The 18,833-nt window shown below is 42.5% G+C and overlaps 1 protein-coding gene across 1 annotated transcript in view; it reads right to left on the reverse strand.

The window, feature by feature from the left end:
- Nucleotides 1-18,833, reverse strand: part of SNRNP200 (small nuclear ribonucleoprotein U5 subunit 200) — a 41,961-nt gene that overhangs the window by 22,946 nt on the left and 182 nt on the right. Inside the window, exons 2-18 of the mRNA XM_073653679.1 lie at nt 9,764-9,927; nt 9,233-9,404; nt 8,594-8,786; nt 7,573-7,628; nt 7,387-7,485; nt 7,008-7,160; nt 6,005-6,104; nt 5,741-5,877; nt 4,609-4,692; nt 4,352-4,525; nt 4,134-4,271; nt 3,891-4,046; nt 3,619-3,789; nt 3,342-3,535; nt 3,102-3,225; nt 663-812; nt 472-582 (exon numbers count right to left, since the gene is read on the reverse strand). Coding sequence (XP_073509780.1) covers nt 472-582; nt 663-812; nt 3,102-3,225; nt 3,342-3,535; nt 3,619-3,789; nt 3,891-4,046; nt 4,134-4,271; nt 4,352-4,525; nt 4,609-4,692; nt 5,741-5,877; nt 6,005-6,104; nt 7,008-7,160; nt 7,387-7,485; nt 7,573-7,628; nt 8,594-8,786; nt 9,233-9,404; nt 9,764-9,927 — 2,376 coding nt within the window. The remainder of the gene's footprint in view (nt 1-471; nt 583-662; nt 813-3,101; nt 3,226-3,341; nt 3,536-3,618; nt 3,790-3,890; nt 4,047-4,133; nt 4,272-4,351; nt 4,526-4,608; nt 4,693-5,740; nt 5,878-6,004; nt 6,105-7,007; nt 7,161-7,386; nt 7,486-7,572; nt 7,629-8,593; nt 8,787-9,232; nt 9,405-9,763; nt 9,928-18,833) is intronic.

Consider the following 18,833-nt stretch of genomic DNA (forward strand, 5'->3'; position numbering starts at 1 on the left):
GGATTGCCAAGGAGTCAGGACCGCGTCTGGAAGCAGGTATCCCTTCCTTCCACAGTCATCTTCACGACGGCGAGAGCTCCACAAGATAACAGGAGGCTACGGGACCAAGCAGGATCAGCTCATCTCAGACACCACCAGCGGTAAGAGTACTTCTCTTCCCCAGCCAATATTTATGCGTCCCCCCAACAAGAGACGCCCTCTCCACTTTTGCTCCTTTCACAAATTTTCGTCTCCCGGAACCTCCTCAAAATGAGACCGGCCGCCAGCCCAACAGGAAAAAAGGAGGCCGCCCTTTACACCCGAAAAGGAAAAAGATTGAGAACACATGGTTACCTGTGTCCCCCAATGAAGGATGGATCCAAGAAAGCTTTGACAGTGAGTATCCAAAATCCTCCTTTTTCAGCACATGTAGGGACGTTTTGGTTTTTTACAGCAGGACAATGTTTATCATGCTATTAGAAGCATACTCACCTGAATGTGCTTATCAGCAAACAGATCTTCCACTAGAGTCCTATCCACACGACTCATACCCGCATGATGGATAGCAAATCCATATGGCAGGAGATCCTTTAACTCCAAATTCTGCAGAAATCACAAAATGCTGTTAATAATAAAATTTACCAAGCAGAATATGGGGGTGGAATAAAAGCCTGGTAACTCGCCTTGCATTGCTCAGCCTCTGTACGCAGCACCTCAGTTGATGCAGAGCCCTCACGGAGGAACAGACCTAATGTATCCTTCTCCAGGCACATATCTCTGATGGCCCGGGAGGTTTTACCAGTTTCTTTCCGGGAATGGACAAAAACCAGTACCTAATGGGAAAAGTGAGCACTTTTATTGTAACAATATGCACTTGGGAGGGATTGACAAGTCCCACTGCTCTAAGTGGGGTTCACACATCCACATGTCATGGCCAGAGTGTGGACAGTCATGTACTGTGGGTCTCCTAACCCGAAATTAACAGTCTCAAATACAACCCCTGGCAAAAATTATGGAATCACCGGGCTCGGAGGATGTTCATTCAGTTGTTTAATGTTGTTGAAAAAAGGCAGATCACAGACATGGCACAAAACTAAAGTCATTTCAAATGGCAACTTTTGGGCTTTAAGAAACACTAAAATAAATCAAGATTAAAAATGTGGTACTCAGTACGGGTAATTTTTTTCAGACCAAGCAGAGGGAAAAAATTATGGAATTATTCAATTCTGAGGAAAAAATTATGGAATCATGAAAAACAAACACACAAAAGAACACTCCAATACATCACTAGTATTTTGTCGCACCACCTCTGGCTTTAATAACAGCTTGCAGTCTCTGAGGCATGGACTTAATGAGTGACAAACAGTACTCTTCATCAGTCTGGCTCCAACTTTCTCTGATTGCTGTTGCCAGATCAGCTTTGCAGGATGGAGCCTTGTCATGGACCATTTTCTTCAACTTCCACCAAAGATTTTCAATTGGATTGAGATCCGTACTATTTGCAGGCCATGACATAGACCTTATGTGTCTTCTTTCAATGAATGTTTTTACAGTTTTTGCTCTATGGCAGGATGCATTATCATCTTGAAAAATGATGTCATCATCCCCAAACATCCTTTCAATTGATGGGATAAGAAAACTGTCCAAAACATCAATGTAAACTTGGGCATTTATTGAAGATGTAATGACAGCCATCTCCCCAGTGCCTTTACCTGACATGCAGCCCCATATCATCAATGACTGTGGAAATTTGCACGTTCTCTTCATGCAGTCATCTTTATCAATCTCATTGGAACGGCACCAAACAAAAGTTCCAGCATCATCACCTTGCCCAATGCAGATTCGCGATTCATCACTGAATATGACTTTCATCCAGTCATCCACAGTCCTCGATAACTTTTCCTTAGCCCATTGTAACCTTGTTTTTTTCTGTTTAGGTGTTAATGATAGCTTATGTTTAGCTTTTCTGTATGTAAATCACATTTCCTTTAGGCGGTTTCTTACAGTTCGGTCACAGACATTGACTCCAGTTTCCTCCCATTCGTTCCTCATTTGTTTTGTTATGCATTTCCTGTTTTGGAGACATATTGCTTTACGTTTCTGGTCTTGACGCTTTGATGTCTTCCTTGGTCTACCAGTATGTTTTCCTTTAACAATCTTCCCAAGTTGTTTGTATTTGGTCCAGATTTTAGACACAGCTGACTGTGAACAACCAACATCTTTTGCAACATTGCGAGATGATTTACCTTTTTTTAAGAGTTTGACAATCCTCTCCTTTGCTTCAATTGCCATCTCTCATGTTGGAGCCATGATTCATGTCAGTCCACTTGGTGCAACAGCTCTCCAAGGTGTGATCACTCCTTTTTAGATGCAGACTAACAAGCAGATCTAATTTGATGCAGGTGTTCGTTTTGGAAATGAAAATTTACAGGGTGATTCCATAATTTTTTCCTCAGAATTGAGTGATTTCATAATGTTTTCCCTCTGCTTGATCTGAAAAAAAAATTACCCTTACTGAGTACCACATTTTTTATCTTGATTTCTTTTAGTGTTTCTTAAAGCCCTAAAGTTGCCATTTGAAATGACTTTAGTTTTGTACCATGTCTCTGATCTGCTTTTTTTCAACAACATTAAACAACTGAATGAACATCCTCTGAGCATGGTGATTCCATAATTTTTGCCAGGGGTTGTATGCCTAGAAGGCTGTTGAATTTGGGTCGAAGACCCATAGATGGTCCGAACATCAAGGTCTGCACTTGGACCACGATACATCATGTGAGAAACCAGCGTAAGGGTAAGTTCATATAAGACATTTTCGCAGCTTTTTTTTTCCTGCAGCAAAAACGCTATGTTTTACTGTACCAGCAATGTGAATAAGATTCCAAAAATCTCACGCACACTTTTTCCCTTGCATTTTTTGAGCTGTTGAACATTTTTTTTTTAAATCTGTGGGATGTCAATTCTTTCGGCAGTTTTTGCAGTATTTTTCATTCATGCAAGTGGTGCACAAAGAACGCATTAAAAGCGCATATATTTTACGCAGCGTTTTTGATGCTGAAAAAAATAAATAAAAACGCTGCAAAAATGCCACGTGTGAACATAACGCTAGTCAGCATACATACCTGGTTTTTCCCAGCATGCTCCATAATCTTCTCATAAACAATCTCGTTCATGATCTGGAAACGTTTGATAGCCTTCTTTTCTGTGATCCCAACATATGTTTGCTCCAGGGGTACAGGACGAAAACTATATAAAAAAGCAGGTATTATAAACCAGGGCAGTGCAATTTATAGGATGTAAAAAATATCAATGTTAAGAATATTGGGGAACTCTAATCACTTCACGCGCAGGATGAAAAGTACCTGTTGTCAAAATAGAAGAGTCCTTTAGCGGGATCGACACGGAGGAAAGTAGCGACGTCTTCGTAGTTGGGCAGGGTGGCACTGAGGCCCACCAACCTCACATCTTCTTGAGTCATCTCTATGTTCCGGATTGCTCGGGCAACTAAAGATTCTAACACAGGGCCTCGGTCGTCATGGAGGAGGTGGACTTCATCCTGAAAAACAAGAGCGATGTTAGGACACAATCTTCTGAGATCGATATAAAGATTAGCGAGACGCCAAGTGCAGAGGAACTGACCAGGATGATCAAACGGACCAGCTGAGTGTAGGTTCTCTCGCCTCCTTTACGAGTGATGATATCCCACTTCTCCGGCGTGCAGACAATGATCTGGGTAGCATTGATCTCCTCTTTACACAGTTGATGATCACCTGTCAACTCGGCCACAGTGATCCCATATGTAGATAATCTCTGGACAGATGAGAATAAGTTGTGAGGGACACAAATCCTAACACATGGGGCAATCCATGAAGGGGGTTAAAAGTAAGAGTCAAACTGATACAAATTCTTACCTTACTGAAGTTGCCCACCATTTCTTGTACCAAAGACCGCATGGGAGCGATGTAAATAATTTTGAAGTTGTCGACATTGATGGTGCCGTCTACGTTGATGTGCTTTCCAATCTCCCTCAGCATGCACATGAGCGCCACGTTGGTTTTGCCAGCACCCTAATGGACACAAATAGAGCCGAGTCAAGCACCATCCACTGATACCAAGTACTACTATCCCCAGCGTGCGTTACATAAAATACTCACTGTGGGGGCGCAAAGCAGTAGATTCTCATCTGTTTCCAATGCAGCTTTGAAAAGTTTACTCTGTATCCTATTTAACGTTTTAAACCCATCAAACCCAGCCTGGGCATATTTTGGAAGTTTCTCAACGGGCAAAAGTTGCTAGGAAAAAAAACAAAAACAATTACAACCTAAGTTTTCATCCAAATAGATATAAATATTTACATTCACCTTTCACTTACTTCATCTGCGGCAAAGGGCTTTGGTTTCAGTGCAGGTACGTGAACTTCCTCGTAGCCTTTTCTTTGCCGCCGGAAGGAGCCATCGGGAAGCTGGCAACGCTTGTTGGCCATGAAGTGACTACCTTGAGCAAACACCAAGTCCTCAAGGTCCAAGACTTGACGTGGAGTGAACGACTGAGAAAAGAAGCCACGTTTAGATTTCACTGCTAAGGAAAATGTATTCGTGCTTCAATTAACCATCAAGGTCATGAACTTACCTCCCCACCTTGCTCCATCTCCATGCTTTCCAAGTCTGTGTCCACGCGGGACTGTCGTACCCTCTCCCTACGTGTACGCTCCTCCTATAGGCAAGGCAAGCATAAGATCAGTCACAGGAAACAAAGTCTTCAAGAAAGCCCAAAGTGGCAGCACTGGCAGAGGACTTACACATCAGTGTAGCTACACCATCTAGAAGTAGCTGAGGTGCAGTTTACAAGGACCATAAACCACTACAAGAAGTTACCCCAAAACTGCTGTTCTGCATGTTCCTCCTAAGTGTGCCCTCTAAACCATCCCAAAGTGCTGTTCTCTACCCTCCAGTCTTATACTAATGGGGCTATGCATTAGTATCACCCCTATCTCAAATAATCTAGTGCTCCTTGCTAACGGGCAGACCACTCCTCCATATACATTCAATTGTACTACTCCCCAATGGTCACCAAACAGATCAGATCCATACACTTTACAACCAGCCACCAGCGGAGTTAATAAGAGCTGATCAGTGGGGGGTCCGGGTGTTGGACCCCCAGTGATCTGATACTGATGACCTGTCCTGAGGATAAATCATCAATATGACAGTGGTGGAATATTCCATAAGTAGAGGTAATACAGAACTGTCTATACCGTTCTTAAAGGGTTAATCACGTCTTCATAGATGGACATTATTGTCTAGAGGAAGCAAAAAATAATAATTTTTCAATTAAAATTTGCAGCCATTGTTCAGATATTAACACTTGTTTACAGCTCGTTGCCTAGGAGACCGACCTCCGCTGCGGTCCTTCTTCCAAGCACTGTGCTGAAGCTGGCCAGGATTAGGTGATAACAGCACGCTCCCGCACGCCTGACCAGCATCACACAATGCTGACAAGCTCAATAGGAAAGAGCTTGTCAGCACTGCCCATGTTCTGCTGCCTTAGCAGCAGTGGTCAATCTCCAAGACAACAAGCAGAAAACAAAAAAGTGCTTATATCTCAAGAACGGCTGAAATTCTGAATAATCAGTAAGCGGCTCGTATTTTAAAGCTCTATCCATCAGCACCCGTTTATGAAGATGGGAATAACCCTCTCAATTTGTATCCTTCTGAAAGAAACTAAATTAAAATCTCTCTCTAAATTGGCCATTAACACTCACCCGAATCAAATCCTCCTTTTCGGTCTCCTGGAGCTGGTACAAATATTTGGATAATTCAGAGTCGGACTCCATTTTATTCATAATTCTCTCTTTTTCCGCCTCACTCTGAGCACTGGCCAACAAAGTACAATACAGAACTGAGGGGCGAGAAAAAGATCCCAATGATTATTACAGTAACTAAAAATGCTAAGAAGCTCAATACTGACAGATATGAAGCAAATAGGGGATGTAAAACACCCTAAACCGCGGGGAGGGGGCACTCACTCATCATACGATGCTGTCTCAGGACCTTAATGAAATCGAAGGTGTTGAATCCGAGCAGCAGGACCAGCTGATTCTCACATTCACGATCATCTCCTGCAGTCTAAATACAAGAGGGGGGGAACATGAATATTCACTAAAAAAAAAAAACCTGACAAAATGACTGCAGTCCACACTGTTACATAAAATAATACCCAGGGTCAAAATAGTTAAATTGGTACCATAGTGTAATAAATAGCCAGCATATAATGAGAAGTCATGGCGATAACACATTGTGGAATCTTTTTATCATTATGGGCAGACATCCCCTGCTTAATCAGTTCAGGCCCTATAGGACATATAAACAATGTTTACTCTCCTCCCGCCGTTCCAGCCATGTCTGTGCTGCTCTTCTAGGTAGGATACGCGACACTTACGTCATGTGACTGTTGCCACCAATTGCTGATCGGCTGCTGCTCATCAATTTTCCGTCAGAAGGAACATCCGCTCTGACGAACTAGTAAAGGCTGCAGCCGGTGAGCACCCGCTGATTGGCATAACGTCACACCAATGCTGGGAGACATTATGGGAGGTGGGTATAAGATTTTTGTGTTTTACTCAGGCATTTAAGGAGTTGTCAAGGTAATGGACAACCCTTCTCATTCCCTATGTTTGGCCCCATTAAAAGAAAAACACTTATACTCACCTGCGGTGTCGGCACTCGCGTTCCTGGGGCTCATGTGAGATTATGTCACACAAGCCCTGCGCCCCATCAGCGCAGGGCTCGCATGACATAAGCTGACTTGAGCCCCGGGAACGCGAGTGCCGACACCGCTGGAATGGCGCCAGCACTGCAGACGAGTAGAAGTGTTTTTATTTTAACAGAGCCAAACATGGGGAATGAGAAGGGGTTGTCCCAGTTGAGAACAACCCCTTTAAAATGCCAGACATTTAAGAAATGCATTTTATTTTGGGAAACGCGTATGCAAATTCAACTAAATTATGGATATGCAAGAAAAATACATACTTTCAAGATTTCCAGAACCTCATCTGCTTTCTTTTGGGATACGATGGCATCATCATAAAATCTGCTCAGCTGCCTCTGCAACCAGAAGGCATCGATATCTCGAGGGTGAAGATCCTTCTTTTTCGAACTCATGAGCTCTCCTGATGTTACAAGCTGATGGAAGAAAGGAAGAAATGGCATCAATAACCGCGCACTGGCCTTCAGATCAAGACTAAGCAGAGGACTATGTGCCTGGAGACTAGATAGTATCTAACATTCGAGCCATGATAAACGAGACTCGCACAGCCAACGGCTTTGTATGAAGTAACTTGTAATGCAAGATAGGTACATACAAAATATAAAGCCAAGCTATAATGAGCAGTATCCCACAGCTTCTTACATTTGCAGATAGTGTCCCTCGGACAACAGCTTCATCTCCATCCATATCATCATCGGAGGCTTCATCTCTGACCTCACCATACACATCTTCATCCCCCACCTATGGGACAGTAAACATTTATACATCTTTAACACAAGCCAATAGACTATACAGAAGTCTACTCTATATACTGCACAAGTCACTCACCTCTTCATCGGATTCAAACTGCACATTCACCCCGTAGGTCTCATCTATATTATCATCTGAAGGTGTATAAAGGAAAAAAAAAGTTATTGCATATAGTTAAAGGGAGTCGGTCAGTGCAGAACAACTGTTCAAACCAAGCACAGGTAGTCAGTGCACCATGCTGTGGACTAAGTTCGGTGCAGCTTCCCACCCCTTGTTTTCCAATCTGCTGAATCTCGGTGGAGATATATGGAAAACAAAAAGGTGGGAAGGTGCACTGAACTGTTTGGCTGCGCCAAGGGTACACCTGGCACCAGTGCTTGGTTTCAACAGTCCTTTTGTAGCCAACATACTCAAAAAGAAGGGCTCTATACTGACTTTTGGTTAGTGGACAGTATTGAAAATTGCGGAATGTCGACTGAAGTAACCTGAGGGAATAGCAATGGTGTGATCTTGCCATGAATTGCTGGCAATTCTGTGTCCTAATCTTTGCTTTGTAAGAAATTAAACACTGCCACCATTATAAATATATACTGTATTTTTCGGACTATAAGATGCACTTTTTACCCACAAATTTGGGAGGAAAACGGAGGTGCGTCTTATAGTCCGAATGTAGCTTACGGGAAGGGGGGGGGGGGGGCGGCTTTGGAGAGGTATCACAGGAGGCAGGCGGCAGGAGTGGGGCGATGCTGCGGGCCCTGGGCTGGGAGTAGGGGGGGGTGTCCCAGCGGTGCGAGACAGGAGACAATGATCTACCAGCGGTGGGCTTCAGGAATAGGTTGGTGGTGAAAGGCAGGAGCAGAGTCCCCGCTGCGCACAATGATCTCCCAGCGGTGGGCTTCAGGAATAGGTTGGTGGTGAAAGGCAGGAGCAGAGTCCCCGCTGCGCACAATGATCTCCCAGCGGTGGGCTTCAGGAAAATGCCCCCAGTGTCGGCACATGCGCAGATTTGATCTTGGTTCAATAATGAGCCAGCTGTATATTGTTTTTCATATTCTTCTCAAATCAATTAAACCTGAAATACAATTGTTAATACACTCACCCATATTTTGAATCTCCTTGTCACCGCCATAGTCTGTTATCTTCTTGCCCAAGTTTACTAGCACATGGTAGCGTGTGTCATCTGTCTGTCCCAGGAGTTGCTCTATTTCTCTTCTTCTTTCCTTGTCTCGCAGCTTGTCATTTTTTAGCACGGCTAGCACCTCATCAGCTGCACCACAAAGGATGTCTCTTGGCTGAAATAAGAGAACAGAACACATATCTACATAAGGAGACCAATTTTGCACTTTGGTATTTTAAAAAAACTACTTCCAATTGTGCTTATAAGCTTAAAGATACTTTGTCAGCACCGAATGACTGTTCAAAGCAAGTCCCTCCGCTTGGCGCTCCATGGCAGCCTATCATTTATATGCATCTTACCACCTGCTTGTTTTCCCTCTATCTCCACCCTTCTCTTATTTGATTGACAGCTCTGGCTTCACAGAGCCACAGAAGGATGGAGATAGATGGAAACGAGGCAGGTGGAAGGTGTATGTAAATGTATGGCCGCGCACTGAGCACATGTACTTGGTTTGAACAGTCATTCTGTGCTGACAGAGTCCTTTTAATAAATAAAAAAAGATCAGGTAAATGCAACAATGTGAACCTAGGGATAGACAAAGGCATTACAACAGACGTGTACCTGGTCTCCTAGTGCCGCCTGTATGAAGCTGAGCAGGACTTCATAAGTCTCACGAGTTTCTTTGGTTTTGGGTTTATAGATAATCCCCACCATTTCATCAATTCCTTCGGATAGGAGGGTGAAACCTTTCATCTTGTTTATGTCATGTCTGTCTTCATCTCTTTTTCTCCTCCTACAAGTTACAATGAGTTATAATTCTTATCATTCATTGCATTAAAATATCAAATAGTACAAACACTGTATGCTTTTGTGAACACTGACGAGTAGGTCGCTGAGAATAAGAATGGAGTGAAGCAATGTAACTGAGGACATAAAAACAAGAAGAGTCTGCAGCTAAGCATTGGCAAGAAGCAGGCGATTACCAGCTACCATTACCGCACATTATCACAATGTTTGCGGCATAAATCTTCTTACAATGTAATTGAATATAAAGGTTTTCTTTCCTTAGCCTATTTAGTGTTTGGAGTTAATAACCAATTTAGCAATAGTAAGAGATGACAGCAATGAACCGTCCTCGGTCTCAGCACTCACTTAGCTCTTCTCTCTTCCTGCATTTGCGGTTTGGTTTTCTGGGCCTTGTCCCCCATGCGGGTCCCTTCCAGTTTTCCCACCAGGGATAGCACCTCTCCGGTGGGCTCATCTCGGCGGGTTCTATCGATCAAGGAGCGATCTGCTTGAAGTACGAGGTTAGAGTTCTAGGAAAGAGAAAGCAGCTGGATTAGAAACACTAATAAAGGGCAAACTGTACCCACGTGTGCCAGATACAATATCCGGACCCCCGGACATTTACATCTTTCATGAACTTAACTTACATTATTGCACTAATTACCAGGATTGATGCAATTTGAAGACCATAAAGTATCATCACAAAAATGGTGCAGATAAATCGCACATTTCACCCTTTATGTTGCAAAGCGTGAAATACACAGTAACATTTGCAGCTTAGACTGACATGCTGCATCAACCTTTGCAGCCAGTATTTCTGCAGTGTGTATGGAATTCTTACAGAGGCTGTTGATATAGAAAACACTTATCTTCAGGCACAGATGCGCTTACAATAAAAAAAAATTTTAAAAAAGGGAAATGGTAGCATAATCATCTTTCAGCACCCCAGCTGATCCTGAACTCTGCGCCAGCTCTAGAAGCGACGCCTGCTCAGCTTCGAAGTGACAACAGCACTGCTGCCGCCTGTTATTTGGTGCAGCAGTCAGGTGATTAGAAAAACGCGGCATTACAGAAGATGAGCCGCTCTTCTACACACCTGACCGCTGCAGACAATCACAGAACAGTTCTAAATATCAGTCAATTTTATATCAAAACCTTCAGGCCTCTGCTAAAAACCTGAAGATAATTTTACCTTTCAGCACGACATTGACCCTACGCCTACCACGGAATGAACAAAAGAATAGCTTCACCAGAACATGAGAGTTCTGGAAGGGCCCCGCCAAAATCGTGGACAAAGACTGCAAATACAAAATGTGCTATGTCAACAGCCTCCTACCCAAAGAGACAGTATTAGTATTTGGGTGTGCATTTTTTTGTGCAACCACATTATTTTAGTTCTTTACTTTTCTTTTACCACTCGATAAAAATTTCAGTTTGTTTTTCAATTAAATTGTACAGATTATATAATGGATAGGGAATAGTGATGAGCGAGCGTGCTCAGATATCGTGTTATCAGAGTATCGCGAGTGCTCGAGTAATATGTCCGAGTCCCTGAGGCTGCATGTTTCGTGGCTGTTAAACAGCCGCGTGGACACGAACATACTACTCTAGCACGCCCGAGATACTCCAATAACACGACAACCAAGCACGCTCGCTCATCACTAATAGGGAACAATATAATTACTGCTGGGGGTCAGACCGCTGGGACACTCAGCCTCCTTCCATTCTTTTGCCAATAGAAGAAAAAAGCCAACAATAGACCTCCACTATATCTGGCAGTCCCACTGACATTGAATGAAGTGGATGCCAAGCATGTGCACCTCCACTTCATTCAAGATGGTAGTATACAGAGCCATCTTCGGATTGCAGAGGGTCCCAATCGTTGAAACCCCAGCAATTAGCATATTGTCCCCTATACTATGGATAGATAGGGGGATAAATTACAAATTCTGGTAAAACCCTTTTTAAAGGATTTGTCCAGTCTAAGACGACTTTATGCGACTACATACTGCACGAAACCCCAGTATTCCTTGTGCAGGTGGGAAGCGACATGACATTGTGTGTGCAATTCGCGTATATGTGTTCATGCGACGACTAGACTCTCCCCTGCTTCTCAAAGTTTTAGTGGATGAGAGACTAGTCGGCAGGTGACTGCAAGTGTGCAAATGTCATACATGTAACCACGTGACCGCCCATTCACTGAGGCATGCAAAGGAGTCATGGCAGTGGGACCATCACACAGTGTCACAATTCGGCAGCCTGCCATCACAGATCTTCGCCATAGACTGGACAACTCCTTAAAGACTATCTAGTTTACGTTTACAGTGGTCTAGTTTTATTTAGCGATATTTGTATCACCATTGTGACTGTATGACTTTCCTTCATCTTTCTTTTGGTTAATATTTTCGAAATTAAATTGTGTTTAGTAATTTTACTGTCAGCAGCTTTTCGCTTCCCCAACAGAGAACAGCATAATATAAGGGCAGAAACCCTGATTCCAGACCCTCATTGCTGCAATGTTGATTAAATGGGTTGCCCACTACTAGAACAACTCCTTCTCGATCTGAATGTTTGGCGCCGATAAAATAAAAATACCTATACTCACCTCCTGTGCCGGCACTAGCGTTACTGGGACTCTACTCTCATGACCAATCAGTGCTGGCGTTACTGTCCCCGCCTTCGGACAAATCGTGCATCAAGAGGAAGTCAGAGAGCAGCCGCAGCCTTGGCTTCCTGTACCGAGGGTGGGGACAGTGAAGACTGGGCAAGTGAGCCCCAGGAACACAAGTGCCAACACCACTGTAAGAACACCAGCACGGGAGGTGAGTATAAGAGTTTATATTTCATCTGCACCAAATATTCAGATCGAGAAGGTGTTGTCCTATTAGTGGACAGCCCATTTAAAAAAAAACAAAAAAAAACACTTATCTGCTGCAGATCTGTGAATGCTGAGCTCTGGTGGCTGCTGATTGGCAGCTTTGTGTGTACACAATTATACAGGGGTTATACAGAGCTCATGAATATGGAGAACTACCTGACAACAGGTTTACTAGACCACTAGAAATAATCTCCTGCTGTGGCGTCGGAATCGGTATAAAATGGACCGACTCCAACTCCTAAAATACAGTACAGACCAAAAGTTTGGACACACCTCATTTAAAGATTTTTCTGTATTTTCATGACTATGAAAATTGTACATTCACACTGAAGGCATCAAAACTATGAATTAACACATGTGGAATTATATACTTAACAAAAAAGTGTGAAACAACTGAAAATATGTCTTATATTCTAGGTTCTTCAAAGTAGCCACCTTTTGCTTTGATGACTGCTTTGCACACTCTTGGCATTCTCTTGATGAGCTTCAAGAGGTAGTCACCGGAAATGGTCTTACAACAATCTTGAAGGCGTTCCCAGAGATGCTTAGCACTTGTTGGCCCTTTTGCCTTCACTCTGCGGTCCAGCTCACCCCAAACCATTCTCGATTGGGTTCAGGTCTGGTGACTGTGGAGGCCAGGTCATCTGGCGTAGCACCCCATCACTCTCCTTCTTGGTCAAATAGCCCTTACACAGCCTGGAGGTGTGTTTGTGGTCATTGTCCTGTTGAAAAATAAATGATGGTCCAACTAAATGCAAACCGGATGGAATAGCATGCCGCTGCAAGATGCTGTGGTAGCCATGCTGGTTCAGTATGCCTTCAATGTTGAATAAATCCCCAACAGTGTCACCAGCAAAGCACCCCCACACCATCACACCTCCTCCTCCATGCTTCACGGTGGGAACCAGGCATGTAGAGTCCATCCGTTCACCTTTTCTGCGTCGCACAAAGACACGGTGGTTGGAACCAAAGATCTCAAATTTGGACTCATCAGACCAAAGCACAAATTTCCACTGGTCTAATGTCCATTCCTTGTGTTCTTTAGCCCAAACAAGTCTCTTCTGCTTGTTGCCTGTCCTTAGCTGTGGTTTCCTAGCAGCTATTTTACCATGAAGGCCTGCTGCACAAAGTCTCCTCTTAACCGGTTCCCGACCGCCCACTGTAGATAAACGTCGGCGCTTGCCGGGCTCTGTGCAGCGCCGACGTTTAAAAACGGTGGGTGGTCTCGCAGCGCTCAGGACCCCCAGGGTCCTGCAAGCGCTGCGATTCCGGTGCAGAGCGTTAGCTCTGACAGGGGACATCATCGGGACCTGATTAGATCAGGTCCCAGTGATGTTAACCCTTAGCTGTCTTCTATATGCTGTGATCTATAGTGATCGCGGCATATAGGAGACAGCAGGAGGAGAGGGGGTCGTCAACTTACCTCTCCGAAGACCTCCGAGTCCTTCCAGGACCTGGGGTTGCTATGGCAGCTGGAGGTCACATGACCGCCTCCAGCTCTGCCATATATGGTGTCCTGTCTGGCTCAGCTGCAGCTGTAGCCAGACAGGAGACTCTGACTGAAACAGTCAGGGAAGATCTCATGTAATGTAATATATGTCTATTACATTACATGAGATCAGAAAAATAAAAATTAATGTCCCATACAGGGACTAAGAAAAAATGTGAAAAAAAGTAAAAAAAAAGTTTTTAAACTATTAATAAAAAAATCACAAAATAAATAAAAATAAATAAATAAAATATTAAACCAATAAATCCGTATATTTTTACAAAACCAAAAAAAGTACACATATTTGGTATTGGCGCGTCCGAAACAACCCGAGCTATAAAACTGTCACACTAATTAACTCCTTCTGTGCACACCGTAATAAAAATAAATAAAAAACGGAGCAAAAAAATATGCTTTTTCATCATATTGCCAAACAAAAAGTGGAAAAAAATGCGATCAAAAAACAAAATAGAAATAAAAATGGTACCACTGAAAACGTCATCTTGTTACGCAAAAAAAAAGCCGCCATACAGCTCCATCAGCCGAAAAATAAAAAAGTTATAGCGCTCAGAATAAAGCAATGCAAAAAAAATATTTTTTTCTATAAAATAGTTTTATTGTGTAAAAGCGCCAAAACATAAAAAAAATACAGTAAGTGTAGTATCGCTGTAAACGTACTGACCCGAAGAATAACGCTGCCTGATCACTTTTACCACACGCAGAACGGCATAAAAAAAAAACTCAAAAAACAATTCCTGAATTGTTTGTTTTTGTTAATTTTACCTCCCAAAAAACGGAATAGAAAGCGATCAAAAAATGTCACGTCCCCAAAAATGGTACCAATAAAAATGTCAACTCGTCCCGCAAAAAACAAGCCGTCACATGACTCTGTCGGCCGAAATATGGAAAAATTATAGCTCTCAAAATATGGTGATGCAAAAACTAGATTTTGCAAAAAAAGCGTCTTTTAGTGTGTGACAGCTGTCAGTCATAAAAACCCGATATCAATCTGGTATCTCTGTAATCACACCGACCCGAAGGATAAAGTAATCTAATCAGTTATATCACACTAGGAACGGCGTAAAAAATAAATAAAACCAATTCTTCACCTGCTACTGATTTGTTTATTATGTCCCCAAAGATCCCAGTAAGGCTCTGCCCACATTTATCCTGTGCTCTGCGCTGAGCACTTACACCAGAGTTTCCGTGTAAATCTCTGAAATACATGATTCAGCCGGAACCCATGACGGAAGATTCCCTGTAATGAGACAGATTAGGCCACTGTGGATGCCGTCTGGCCTGGGATCCCACGGTGTCATTTGTTTTAGGCGTGCATAAAAGTGCGGTTGGCCACAGTTTTGTGCACTTCTGAAAAAAAGGACACCGCTACACAGAGGCCAGACGGTGTCCAGAGTAACTCTGCTGCCTCATTACAGTGAATGGATCCTGCAGGGGTTTCATCTGAATTACATCACTTGGAAATTTAGATGGAAACTCCGATGTAAGTGCTCAGCCTAGAGCGCCGGATAAATGTTACGTAAAATGTTCCCAATAAAAGCTTCAACTCAGTCCTCAAAAAAAGCTAGTCCCCACTCAGGTCCGTCATCTGTTAAAAATATAAGGGACTTCCAAGTTACTGGTAGCAGAAAGGCTCTGGAAAAGCAAAATGACCCTTGCCCCCCAAAAGAAATTCAGAAAATTTTGTGCTCCCAAATCCAAATGCCTATTCTACAATAATTTGTTCTCCAATTGTCAAATAGCACTCCGTCCCCCCCAGATCTCACCGTATGGCTAAGCGGTACGATACAGCCACATATGGGGTATTGACACTTTTAGAAGAAATTGTGTGACACATTTCGGCACCATTTTTACCCATTGCCCTGTGTGAAAATGTAAAATCTGAGGGTAAAACATTTTTTTTGTGGTAAAAATATAATTATGATTTTTTCACTGCCCAATGGTATAAATTTAAAAATTAAAAAATACTCACTACTTCCCTAGATGAATTCCTTGAGAGGTGTAGTTTACAAAATGGGGTCATTTGTGGGGGTTTCTGCTGTTTTGGCATGTCAGAGACTCTTCAAATGTGACATGGTGTCTGCTGCCTATCCCAGCCAACATAACGCTCCTTTCTCTTCCGATTCCTGCCGTACACCAAAGCAGTGGTTTTCCCCCATATATGGGGTATCGGCGTACTCAGGAGAAATTGTACAACAAATTTCATGGTGCAATTTCTCCGGTTACCCTTATGATAATGCAAAATTAGGGGATGAAAAACATTTTTTATGGGAAAAATGTGAAAATTTTATTTTCACGGCTCAATATTATAAACTTCTGTGAAGCAGCTGGGGGTGCAAGGTGCTCACCACACATCTAGATAAGTTCCCTAAGGGGTCTAGTTTCCAAAATGGTGGCACTTGTGAGGGGTTTCCGCTGTTTAGACACATTAGGGGCTCCACAAATGTGACATGGCGTCCGCTAATTATTCAAACAAATTTTACATTCAAAAAGTCAAATGGCGCTCCTTCCCTTTCAAACCCTGCCGTGCGCCCAAACAGTGGTTTTCCCTCACATATGGGGTATCGGCGTGTTCAGGAGAAATTGCACAACAAACTTCATGGTGCAATTTATCCTGTTACCCTTATGATAATACAAAATTAGGGAATGAAAAACATTTTTTGTGGGAAAAATGTGAAAATTTTATTTTTACAGCTCAATATTATAAACTTCTGTGAAGCACCTTGGGGTTCAAGGTGCTCACCACACATCTAGATAAGTTCCCTAAGGGGTCTAGTTTCCAAAATGGTGTCACTTGTGGGGGGTTTCCACTGTTTAGGCACATCAGGAGCTCTCCAAACGCAACATGGCGTCTGCTAATTATTCAGACAAATTTTACATTCAAAAAGTCTAATGGCGCTCCTTCCCTTCCGAACCCTGCAGTGCGCCCAAACAGTGGTTTTCCCTCACATATGGGGTATCAGCACGCTCAAGAGAAATTGCACAAAAAAATTTGGGGTCCATTTTTTCCTGTTACCCCTGTGAAAATAAAAAAAATTGGGTCTAAAGTAACATTTTTGTGAAAAAAGTTAAATGTTAATTTTTTTTTTCCACATTCCAAAAATTCCTGTGAAGCACCTGAAGGGTTAATAAAGTTCTTGAATGTGGTTTTGAGCACCTTGAGGGGTGCAGTTTTTAGAATGGTGTCAATTTTGGGTATTTTCTGTCATAAAGACCCCTCAAAGTGACTTCAAATATGATGTGGTCCCTAAAAAAATGTTTTTGTAAATTTTGTTGGAAAAATGAGAAATCGCTGGTCAACTTTTAACCCTTATAGCTCCCTAACAAAAAAAAATTTTGGTTCCAAAATTGTGCTGATGTAAAGTAGACATGTGGGAAATGTTATTTATTAACTATTTTGTGTGACATATCTCTCTGATTTAAGGGCATGAAAATTCAAAGTTTGAAAATTGCAAAATTTTCTAAATTTTCGCCAAATTTCCGATTTTTTCACAAATAAACGCAAGTTATATGGAAGAAATTTTACCACTATCATGAAGTACAATATGTCATGAAAAAACAGTCTCAGAATCAGGGGAATACGTTGAAGCGTTCCAGAGTAATTGCTTCATAAAGTGACAGTGGTCAGAATTGAAAAAATTGGCCCGGTCACGAAGGCAAAAACAGGCTCTGGCGCGAAGTGGTTAACAGTTGTTGTAGAGATGTGTCTGCTGCTAGAACTCTGTGTGGCATTGACCTGGTCTCTAATCTGAGCTGCTGTTAACCTGCGATTTCTGAGGCTGGTGACTCGGATAAACTTATCCTCAGAAGCAGAGGTGACTCTTGGTCTTCCTTTCCTGGGGCGGTCCTCATGTGAGCCAGTTTCTTTGTAGCGCTTGATGGTTTTTGCAACTGCACTTGGGGACACTTTCAAAGTTTGCCCAATTTTTCGGACTGACTAACCTTCATTTCTTAAAGTAATGATGGCCACTCGTTTTTCTTTACTTAGCTGCTTTTTTCTTGCCATAATACAAATTCTAACAGTCTATTCAGTAGGACTATCAGCTGTGTATCCACCTGACTTCTGCACAACACAACTGATGGTCCCAACCCCATTTATAAGGCAAGAAATCCCACTTATTAAACCTGACAGGGCACACCTGTGAAGTGAAAACCATTTCCGGTGACTACCTCTTGAAGCTCATCAAGAGAATGCCAAGAGTGTGCAAAGCAGTCATCAAAGCAAAAGGTGGCTACTTTGAAGAACCTAGAATATAAGACATATTTTCAGTTGTTTCACACTTTTTTGTTATGTATATAATTCCACATGTGTTAATTCGTAGTTTTGATGCCTTCAGTGTGAATGTACAATTTTCATAGTCATGAAAATACAGAAAAATCTTTAAATGAGAAGGTGTGTCCAAACTTTTGGTCTGTACTGTATATAATAAATTGAGTACAGTAATTCAATGCAGTTTGTGGGGGATATTTTTTCAGAAGAATTTGGGAAAGTTATGAAATGTCCTATAAATGTCTGTCCTATTCCTCATCTAAAGGTCTAGACTTTTAGCTGAGATGAACCTGAGCCATGTATGAGGGAGTCAGGGTCATGGGAATTAAGGAGTCGGAGGTTTGGCTTACTGACTCCACAGCCCTGGATACTAGTGATTTTATTAGAACTACCGCCTGATAAGTGACACGTTGCTGGAATCAGGGTCTCTGCCTATATATTATACAGCTCTCAGATTATGTGGCAAAAAACAGATGACAGATTCACATTAAATTTAATAAAAATATTGTTCTAGAGACAATAGGTTTTCCTTATGAGTTTCCTACAATGTGTCTGCGTTTTTTTTTTGCAGCATCCAATATAAAGCATGGCCGATACATGGTGTATGAAGATGGAGTGATGCTCTGCAGCATGTACATGGCGCATCCGTGCTCCACCATACACTGCCGTCATGGAGCCCAGGAATTCCCAGTGACAGCATTAGGGGGATGGTTCTAAGAACTAAAAGTCCCAGAGCAGCGGGTAATGTAGATACACCGCAGTGTGTGGCGCCGCCTGTCGG

Source organism: Phyllobates terribilis, unplaced genomic scaffold, assembly GCF_046119375.1.
Source record: "Phyllobates terribilis strain yellow unplaced genomic scaffold, ASM4611937v1 Scaffold_11__3_contigs__length_659146591, whole genome shotgun sequence".
NCBI lineage: Eukaryota > Metazoa > Chordata > Amphibia > Anura > Dendrobatidae > Phyllobates > Phyllobates terribilis.